This window comes from Fulmarus glacialis, unplaced genomic scaffold (genome assembly GCF_000690835.1).
Source record: "Fulmarus glacialis isolate BGI_N327 unplaced genomic scaffold, ASM69083v1 scaffold23357, whole genome shotgun sequence".
NCBI lineage: Eukaryota > Metazoa > Chordata > Aves > Procellariiformes > Procellariidae > Fulmarus > Fulmarus glacialis.
The window spans coordinates 407-10,691 of record NW_009221573.1 but is presented as its reverse complement, the minus strand read 5'-3'; the positions used below and the strand labels follow the sequence as shown (position 1 = coordinate 10,691).

The following is a 10,285-nucleotide window of genomic DNA, read 5'->3' as shown; positions in this document are numbered from 1 at the left end:
CCCTCTGCTCTCAGTGGCAGCAGGGGGAGGCCAGCTCATGCCAGCAGCAGGGCCTTGGGCACAGCTGTAGTCCTGGCCTGCAAGGCTCTTTCTGCCCCAGGGGATTTGACACCTTTCCCCTGGGGTTCAGCCACCATCTTAGGACTCCCTCTATGCAAGCTTGAGTCCTGAGCTCTCCTGTCCCTGGGGCCTGCCCAGGCTCTGTAGGCTCTGGTGCAAGGAAACCCACATGTGCCTATGGCTCAGGGAGACTACAGCATGTGGGGTAAAGATCTGAGAAGTGCTGTGGGACTGAGTAAGAAAAATGGTCCCTGTGAAGACAGTTTCTTCTGGGCTAGAGCCTTTGCCAGAGAGAAACTCCTGCTGTGGAGCAGCACCCCTGCACCTGCTTGGTGAGAGCAGCCCTGCTAGGTTCAGGGCTGAGCTGGGTGCTTCCTGCCCAGCCCACGTGTGCTTTGGGTGCCGAGCCAGGGGCATGTTACACCCCTAAGTGCTCACCACACACCAGGGTGCACAGTGTGTGGACAGGCAGCCCTGCTCCTGCAGCAGTGGAGATTCCTGCCTGCAGGTGCCATGGTCCCTATTGACCCACAGCAATGCTGGCTAGCAGCTAGTGCCCTGCAGAGTGGGTTGTCCTGGGCCTAGATCTTCTCCCTGAGCATCAAGCTCTGTCCCGTCTCCTGTTGCTCTGGCCAGCAGCCTCTTTGCTCCTGGCTGTGGCAGGACCAGCCAGCCAGCTTTGGGGTTCAAAGGCTGGGCATGGAGAGGAGACAGCTGGCTGGGCTGAGCTGCTGTGGGGCAGGCCTGACCTTGCAGGCAGAAGGCTTGGATGTGGCTAGCTGATTCCTTTGCTAGTCATGGCTGAGGTGTTTAGTGCCCATGCTGCCTGGCATGCCTATGGGGTTTTTGTCAGTTGGGGTTTTTTTTGTCTCCCTTTTGCATGCTGGGGGGGTGGAGTGGGGTGTCATGTTCTCCAGAGTGCCATGAAGATGGGCTGTGTTGTCCCTGCTGCCTTTGGTACCATGGAAGGGGCAAGGAGATGGGATTATGCTCCTTGCTGGGGTGGGGACATCACTTCTACTTGTGGCCCAAATCTGTTGCAGCAAATGGGCTTTCAGCTTTCCCTCCAGAAACCTGCTGGGCTTCATCACCGCATTTGCACATTGTGTTTCCAAAGGCTGGGCTGGTGCGGGGGTGCAGCCTGGGGCCTGACCCTGGCACCCAGTGGGAGAGCATAGGCCAGAGAACGGCAGTAGGCATGGGGCTAACAGCTCTCATCTCTCCTTACCCTGTAGAGCAAGCACAGAGACAGTGCTCCCTACGCTGAGTATGGTGGCTGGTACAAGGCCTGTAAGGTTAGCAGGTAAGGGGTGGTTTGTGGGCAGCTGTGGGCTCTGGAGAGGGTGGCCCCAGGGCTCCTGCTCACCTTCCATCTATTACTACAGCCCAACTGTGAACACCACTCTGAGGAACCTGGGTGCGCTGTACCGACGCCAGGGCAAGCTAGAGGCAGCTGAGACCTTGGAGGAGTGTGCTGTTCGCTCTCGGCGGCAGGTAACCCCAGAGGGACCTTCTCTGGTGGAGGAGGCATTGTGGGGCTTGGGGTGGCAGGTCATGGCACAGTATTTGGCTTGGGGTGTGGTGAGGGACTCTTCTGGGCCTTGGAGCCTCTGATAGCCTTGGTTTTACATTCCCATAATACCAGAGCACCTTGGTGGTTGGGGTTGCATTCATTCAGGGGTACGCACGTGTGTACATGTGTGGGGTTGTGCATATGCATGCATGCATGGGTGGAGCAGATGTCAGTGTGTGTACATGTGGGGAAGAAGGCGTGGCTTTTTGAGTGCAGAAATATTGCAGCTGGGTTAGGGCAGGTTACTGGGCTTTGTCAGCTACTGAGGAGATCTGCACTCACTGGGATGTTTTCTTCCCACGAATTTTTTGTCCAGGGAACACGCTAGGGATTTCTTAGAGTACCTCTCACCCTAAGTTCCTCTCAATCCTTTAATCCTGTTTTATCAGCAGGAGCTGTAAGCACCTAGCACAAAGACTGAAGGACAGCAGAAACCTTCGCGCACCAAAATGTGAAGAAAAAAAGCTGTCAGCTTTAGGGTAGCAAGCCCTTGTCCCCAAGGGTGGTTTGTGGCTTGGTGGGGGGCTCACTGAGCTGGGAACCCAAACAGGAACTGCTAAGTGCAGGATGGCATTTGACTCCATCCTCCTTGTGCTGGAGAGTTTTGGCTGTGATGGGGCAATGGCCCAGAGAGGGGATGGGACCAAGCACAGTGATGGCACAGCAGATCACTGGAGGGAAAGAACATAGAAGGGCAAAACATGGTGCTTCCTTATCCCTTTCTACTTGTAGGGCATTGACCCAATCAACCAGACAAAGGTGGTGGAGATCCTGAAGGAAGGCGATGGCACAGAGAGACGGCGGAGCCTGGGGGGCAGCGTCAAGTATGAGAATGCCACAGACGGTAGCGAGGAAGTGAGTATGGGCATGGAATGGAGTGGGGTAAGTACAAGACACCATCAAGAATGGCCTCAGCCGGCTGCCAGAGGGAAGGGACAGCCTGGCTCAGGGCTGTCCCCGCGTGGCCTGTCGTGGCATCCTTGTCTGCCTCCATTCGTTCCCTGCACACTTCCTTCCCCTCTTTCTTGGCATGAGCCAGCCAGCCCACAAAGGTGCGTGTCTGGGCCTGGCTTCTGGTGTACAGGCCAGATATCCTGAGGGCTCCTGCTTCCAGGGGGCTGCCAGGCCCTGGCAATGCACAGCATGAGCTGGTCCTGGTCTGCCCTTAATCTTAGCCTTGCAACCTTATTAACGTCTCTCCCTGCTCGCTCCCCTCTTGAGCTCCCTGACTGAGAGCATCAGCCCCATCTCAGGCCTACACAGCCTCTGTGAGCAACTTGGTTGCCTGTCCTGCACTGTCCTGCACTGTGCTACAGGCGATGCTGAGCCTGGGGAGGGTTGTGTGTGTGTATATGCCTGGTGTGTCTGTGACTGAGTGACTGCAGGGCACGGGAATAATCTGCAGCCAGCATCTTTGCTGTCCCCCTCTCCTGATCTCATGCCCTCCGTGGGCTCTGGCCAAGCAGAGGTGGTAAAAGGCAGCTCTTTGAGGGGTGCCAGGCTGGGCTGACCGGTGGTGGCAAATGGGCTGGTGTTAGCTGAGGCACAGAGAGGGTGACCTGAGACTGTCTAGGCTTGCTCTGAGACTGAGGGGTGCTTTGGTCACTAGTGCTGAGTTTGGAGGAAGGTAGCGGTCCGGGTCTGGGACAGGTGCCTTTTGTCTTCCGCAAGGAGGAGGATGGAGAAGAGGCGGCAAGTGAGCATGGTGCGGGTGGGTGCTTGGCTTGAGGGCTGCTAGAGCTGTTAACGCTTACCATTCCTCCTGCAAACTCTAGTTGAGAGCGTAGGGTAGCTGGGTACTCGGGGGTTGTTGCGGCCTGCCATAGGCGACACATTGAGCACATGGAGTCCTTTGCTACCCCCTCACATCTGCTGTCACTAACCCTTCGCCACCTGCCTCTGCTCCATCCCCCCCCTGCATGAGCTCCCTCCCTTCCTCCTTCCTCTTCCCTGTTGCCATGACAGCCCTTGAACACCCAAGCCTGAAGCCTGCTGGCTCTCTTGATTGTGGATTGTACCCAGGAGGTGGCTGAAGGGGACCTGGGGAGCAGAGCTTCGAGGGGACCCAGCAGCTCTGCCAGATGCAGGGTTGTCCTCTGTCCCAGCTCTTGGCATCAGGAGTGAAGAGGGTCCTAGCCCTGGCGAGGCACCAACCCTAGCCTCTTACACTCCCCATTAGTAGAGGTGCTAGACAAGCACAGAAGGAGGGCTGCAGGTTTGGGTTAGGATCACCTGGTCCCTGTCCTGGATGGTGTCTCTCTGTGGTTCCTCCTGGCTGCAGCTGATGTTGGGTGATTGCTTTGCACTGGTGATGGTTTGGGAGACCTTCCTAACAGTCTCTGAGCTGATCATCCCAAGGCAAGCAGGCCATGCCACCCTCTCCCCTAGCCTGATCCACCCAAGGGGGATAGTCACTGCTCATATGATCCTTCCCTAGGGGGCTTGGCAGGGCTTCCCTGGCTCAGCCAGCTGTAGAGGGTTTGAGAGCTAGCCCAGCACACTGGAGGACACGGCGGCTGCCCCATGATGCTTGGTGCCTTTTCTAGGCACACATAGCCAGCCTCCTCTCCCCAGCCAGTAGCCCTGTGCTGGGCTGCAGCTCCCCCCAAAAGAAGGCTGAGGCAGCTCCTGCTGCTCCTGTCTGTCATGGCCAGTTGTTCCCTGTGCTGGTCTAGAGACTTCGGACATGCTGCCTCAGTGCAGTCTCTGCTGCCTTCCCTTAGCTGTCAGCTGCTGCAGACAGGGCCATGGGAGCCCCCTGCGTGCCAGCAACCTCTGTGCCCTGCTGCCAAGGGTAGCTCTGGAAGCACCCCAGGGCCTGGACCAGCTACTTGCTGGCCAGGTAACTGGGCTGGGAGAGCCAGTGTCTGGGCCGTGAAAGCAGGGATGGCACCAGCTCAGTGGTGCTGAGGCCTTGGCAGGCACCGCATGCCCAAGGCCCAGGAGCAGGGAGCCCTTGGAGCCGGAGGCCTAGGCTGTTCCTCCCTGAGCTAGCTGTTCCTGCCAGCCTGCTAGAGTGCGCTGGCAAATGTGTAAGCCCACTGTTTCAGCCTCACAAGACGCCCTCCCTGCCCAGATGTGGCCCGTTGTCTCTGCATGCAGCCTGGGCTCTGCCCCACCTGCTCCCTGGGTGATCTTCAACCTCACAGCCTTGTAAATTGTGTCTTTCTCCTCTCTGTGCACTAGGCTTAAATGCCTCCCGAGACTCCCTCTTTCCCCTCCACCGCAATCACCTGGATGTTTGTGTTGTATCTTCTGACTTTTCCTCCACACCATCCCTCCTTCCTCGGCAAGAACTCCACGCCAGTCCCCCAACCCTCCCGGCGCGCGAGGGCACCGCGACGCCTGCAGAGGAGTGCCTGGCCACGTGGCCCAGCTCCAGTCCCATGGCCAGCAAGAGCAGGAAGAATCTGCGAGGAGCTGCCTGCTCCCCCAGGCCAGGGTGACAGGCCACCATCCCCTTGCATGCCCCCACCCCCAGCCTGCCCTTGCACATCCTTGGGGACCAGGCCTGCGGGGGATTGTCTTCACTCCAGGCGTGACGACTCCACCGTCATTAGACATCCTCAACCCTACTAGCTTGTTCCATCCATCTCTGCAGGGGCCAGGACAGAGGCAAGAAGATGGGGGATGTCTTTCGGGACAGAGAGGCCTGGCCTTGGCAGGGCTGTCATGTGCCCAGTTGCTTTCTCCCCTGTAGGCTTAGCTGATGATAATGCCCTGTAGCAAACCTGCGCTGGCCACTGGTGGGCTGGGCTCTCCCTATAGCACAGGGCAGTCCCTGTCTTGCTATCCTCTCCCCGCTGAGCTCTGCAACCCAGGGGTAGCATGTGGGTCTCTCTGCAGGGGCACAGGAATGTAGAGCGGCCCATAGCTACTGTACATCCGAGACAAGGTGAGAGGGTGACAGCCAAGGGCCGTGCATGGAACAGGGACCTGCCAGAACAAGCATGTTTGGTTGCAACCTCCTGACCTGATGCTGTAGCTGAGTTCCTCACCTGATGGCATTAAGGGGTGAATCAGCTCCCCACTGCTCCAGGGTGCCCAGGTGTGGCTGCTGCAAGAGGCAGGGGTGAAGCTGTTCGCTGTTCCTTGGAGGTAGAGGAAGGGTAGGAGGAAAGCAGAAATCTTCTGCAAGGGGCCAGGCCCCAGGCCATTAGAAGTGGCCGAGATGGGGAATGGGCTGGTTTGGAGCAGAGTGGTTGGGAGAAAAAGGAGGTGCAAAGAAGGATGCGAGGAGAGGAAGAGCTGGGGTTGGAGTGCTCTGAGCATGTGGGGACAGATGGGATGGCTGGAGGGAGGTTTCCACAGGAGGAGAAGGGCCAGGTTGCTCATGGAGGAGAACAATTCTTGAATGCAGAACCTGGCTTGCCAGGCGTGGTCCCTGGGGCTGTGACTTGCTGTCTGGCTGTCCCTAGCCAAGTGGGTGGGAAATCTGTAACCCTATTACTGCTAGGAAGACAGTGCTGACCCTGGGCATGTGTCGGGGTGGCTCAGTGCCTCTGATGGGACTCCAGGCCTGCACGGGGTCTGGTGCTGTCAGTCACTACGGGGAAAGGGGATGTTTCCCAGGGCCAGACCATCACTGCCTTGAGCCTCACACCCTTGGGTGCACACCCTCATCCCACCTCCTAAGGCAGTGAACCTCCCTGACCCTTCTGCCTGGGAAGAAAGCTGGGGAAGCTGCAGACCACAGGACAGAGCCCAGAGGCCAGCGCAGGACCTCCCCTTATTTATTTAGCTAGATAGTTTCTCTCATGCTAGTCATCTGCAGGTTGTTATACTGAATGTGCTTATGTCTGTCTGGGCCTGGCTTTCCCGTGGTGGTGCAGACGCCTTGGGGCACATGCATGCTGCTCCCCTGGGAGCTTGTGCTTGCTGAAAGGAGGTTTGTCCTCAGGACTATGGGGTGTGGAGCCCAGGGCTGAGTGCTTTAGAGCTGCACCTTCCCTGCCTCTCTCTCCCAGCACTGCTCCATGCTCCTGGAGAGTGGTGAGTCCCCAGTGCAGGGTGCATTCAGGCCTCAGTGCCACCTGCCCCTGTGCTTTGCCATGTCCTGGACCTGGTGCTGTAACAACCGTACCTCTGATTAAAGGTAGACAGACCCGAACCGCTGCCCTGTGCTTCTTTCCATGCTCTGTAGGCCAGCGTCGGTCAGCCCTGGTGTGGCGGGTGCAAATGCTGCTGGAGCAGGTGTGGCGGTGCTTGGTGTCTGTGTGTGTGTAGGGGGATGTGCTGCCCCCAGGGCACCTCTCCTAGGCTGAGCATTGGAGATGAGGGACCCAACTCCACTGTGCCTCTCCCTAACCTCCAAACTGGGGTTGCTACTAACGTCAGCTCTGTAGCCATGTGTGGCAGGGGTGTCTGAGCTTTGGCCTTCCCCAACAGGTGTTGCCATTAGCCAGAGAAATACCCCATTGCATCCCCCAGTGCTGAGCTTCATGTGCTGCCAAATCCTGCCCAAGTCCTCTGCCTCCGTGCAGCAGGCAGGGTGGGAGCACGCAGTGGAGAGCGGCTCAGTGGTGGATCTGCTTCTTTTTCTTTGAGTGCTCTCATCCTGACGGGTGCAATGGGGTGGGGGCTCTGCGGTAAACCAAGCCCCATAAATGTTCTGGGTTAAAAATAACCCTGCAGAAAAGGGAGTGGGGGAGAGAAGGGAGGCTATTTTTAACCCAGCATTCAGCAGCATTTGGTTCTGGTGTTGGTCTGCAGTCAGTCTGCATCACTGCAGCTGGGGAAATGTGGCTCCATCCTCCAGCCCTGACTCTAGAGCATACTTCCTGGCTGGATTCTGCTGCCCTTGTACCATAGTCCCGCTCCGCTGCCCCAGCTGTGTTCCCTTCTCCAGCCCTGGCTTGTGTGCCCTGGCAAAAGGAACAGTGCCTGGCATGGCAGTACCCTGCAGGGAGAGTGGTGACCCAGTGCAAGTCTGGAAGGAAGGCAAAAGACACCCCACCCCCACCCCTGTCTTTGCTAGTGCCACACACTGATGGCCAGCTCCTCCAAAACCTGCCAAGGATGCCTGGTGCAGGAGTTGAATTGTTTGCCTTGCTAATAGTTTTGGTGCTCTCTGCATTCCTGGTGAGTGGGTCCCTTTGCAGCAACAGCACATGGCACCCAGTTTGGAAACCCTTCATCCTGATGAGAAAGCGAAGAGGTTCCAATGCACTTAGCTTATCCAAGAAGGGATGAGATGAATACCAGGAGAAAGGTTGCTGGTAGGAAAAGTCCTGTTCAGCTGTTGGAGAGGCATCTAGGGCTGGATCAGCTTTGGGTAGTCAGCGCAAGGAAGTGTTGGAAAAGCCTTCCCCAGGGCCACAACCCATAGGGGTCAGCACAAGGGAGTGACTGGTCTAAGGCAGAGACTCTGTTTACCTGCAGAGCTGCATGGACAGTCCTGGGGCAATCACTGCTGCCAGCCTAGGCCACAGAGCATTTCGGTCATTTGGAGTGGTACAAAGGGGCTCCCACACATGCTTATAAGGAGCAAAGGGCTTTTGCGGTTGACTTATCTCTGCATCTTCTGCCCTGATGTGCCAGGGGCCATTGGGGTCAGGCACAGAGCAGACAGCTGTTATCAGGCCATCAGAGCAAAAGCAACTCCATATCAACAGTAGTGTCACAATCTTGTGTAATGAGCATGCCTGGCCACAGGGGAAGAGCTTGGTGCCATGATGGCACAGTGGCATGAGGTGATGTCATGCTGGCAGCCTGTGCCTTGCATGCACGTGAAGCTAAACGCAGGAGATGGGCTAGAGCGTGTCAAGGGCTGAGAGTGCCTTTCTGAGTACTGGGGACTTTTGGGGGCATGTGGGAGGAAACGGGCTGGGGAACAAGATTTAGGGCTGGTTTTGGTCTTTGGAAAAAGCAGGCAGCCATAAAGAAACCCCTGCAAAGTGCCAGCCTGGGGTAGCTAGCGGGGCCAGGCACAGCTAAAGTTGGGGGACTGCGGAGAGTGGTACCTGCTTGGCAACACAGTGTTGGTGCAGCCAAATGAATGCATCCCAGATGGAGCTGCCTGAATTGCTCAGCAGGCTCAAAGCTAATGGTCTTGGGGGTGTTAGTGGTGGGACAAGGCTGTGTGTGCATGTGGACTGGTCTTGTCTGACATGACTGAGCCTGCAGGCCTGGCATGCAGGACCAGGATGTGCATCACGATGAGTGCTGGATGGAGAGGAGGAATAGCAATGGCATGGTGAGGAAGAGCAAGGGGAGGGGGAGTATAGTCTCCAGCCAGCAGCAAATGAGGAGGGAGTCCTTGAAATGAATGTCCTGGCAGCATGTCTTGGCCTGACAAGAATACCCCCAAGCTTGGGGCTCCCATCAGGGCTTGGTGCTTCCCTGGCCACTGGGACCTCCTCAGTAGGTGCTGCCTGAGCTGTCGCAGGTGATGGAGCTATGCCGTGTTCAAGCAGGGCTGTGGGGATGCCAGTGCCATTTGTGCTGGTGGCCTGGTGTGCAGGTCAGCACCTTGGCTGCGTGTTGGGCTTGCACCGGGCAGCAGGGAGGATCGGTCTGGATGAGCCAGACCATGGTGGTGGGGGTCCATGACTCCATGTCCCATGGAGAACCAGGGTGAGGGGGAGCCATGTAGTGAGCAGTAAGCCTGCTCTGGGACAGGGCTAAATCGTCAATGCAAGTGGGCAAGAGCATGTTTGGAGCCAAGCCCAGTTCCTGGCCACTCGTCTGCAGCATGCCAGAGCCTGATTGGTGCCACTCAGCCGTCGCCCTGGCTTGTGTCTCTGTGTCCAGGATGGCAGTGGCACCCTCCAGCGCAGCAGCTCCCTGGGGAAAATCCGGGATGTGATACGGAGGAGCAGTGAGATGTTGGTCAAGAAACTGCAGGGCAATGGTCCCCTGGAGCCCAGGAACACCAGGTAGGGACCAGGGCTGTGAAGGCCAGGCTGGGTGCAGGATAGGTGGGGGCCCTGCCACTTTGGGAGTCGGGTCTAGCCAGGCACAACAAGATCACACCTACTCTCCTCTGCTTTCTTGTAGCATGAAACGAGCTGCATCATTAAATTACCTGCACAAGTCTAGTGATGCTTCGTTTGAGGTAAGCACCGGGCAGGTGGCAGGGCTGGTGCAGAAACGGGTGCTGGGGTGGGGGATGCGTTGCCACAGCTGGCTACGGGGGCTATGGCCAGTGACACAGGTGGTGAGGGGCACAGCAGGCCGCACATGTGGTGCCCAAGATCCCACTGGAGGCATTCATCCATGCAGATGTACTCTGCTGCTTTGCGGGGGTTGAGCTACTCTGCCTTCCCAAGGGGTGGCCTGGGCCAGTGCCCCTACTGCACCCCCTGGGCAGCTGCGCAGCCCCTCTTCTGAGATCATAGCTCCAAAACTGAAGGTGTTGCCTCCAAGCAACCACCTCCTTGCCTGCTGAGCTCAGCAAACCCCCCAGCCACAGGATGGGAGCAGGGAGGGCAGAGGTGGCACCTAATGTGGCTGATAATGGCACTGGGGCAGTCCTGGCTTGCAAGGCAAGGGGTGCAGGAGGTGGGCTGGCAGCTTTGGGGCATGGGTATGGATTGCAGGTACTGGTACTCACAGGTGATGTATTTTCCAGGGCACCCAAGGCCTCCGTGCAGAGAGTAGAGGCCTCAGCGCCAGCAGCATGGACCTGTCCTCCCACAGCTCCCTGCTCTC

At 57.7% G+C, this 10,285-nt stretch overlaps 1 protein-coding gene across 1 annotated transcript in view; it reads left to right on the top strand.

The window, feature by feature from the left end:
• The window catches only part of LOC104079216 (kinesin light chain 1-like), a gene marked incomplete at its 3' end in the record, with an annotated part of 25,351 nt that overhangs the window by 14,719 nt on the left and 347 nt on the right, over positions 1–10,285 (top strand). Inside the window, exons 11-16 of the mRNA XM_009581172.1 lie at positions 1,296–1,363; positions 1,446–1,554; positions 2,366–2,488; positions 9,386–9,510; positions 9,632–9,689; positions 10,206–10,279. Of these exons, the coding sequence (XP_009579467.1) occupies positions 1,296–1,363; positions 1,446–1,554; positions 2,366–2,488; positions 9,386–9,510; positions 9,632–9,689; positions 10,206–10,279 (557 nt within the window). The remainder of the gene's footprint in view (positions 1–1,295; positions 1,364–1,445; positions 1,555–2,365; positions 2,489–9,385; positions 9,511–9,631; positions 9,690–10,205; positions 10,280–10,285) is intronic.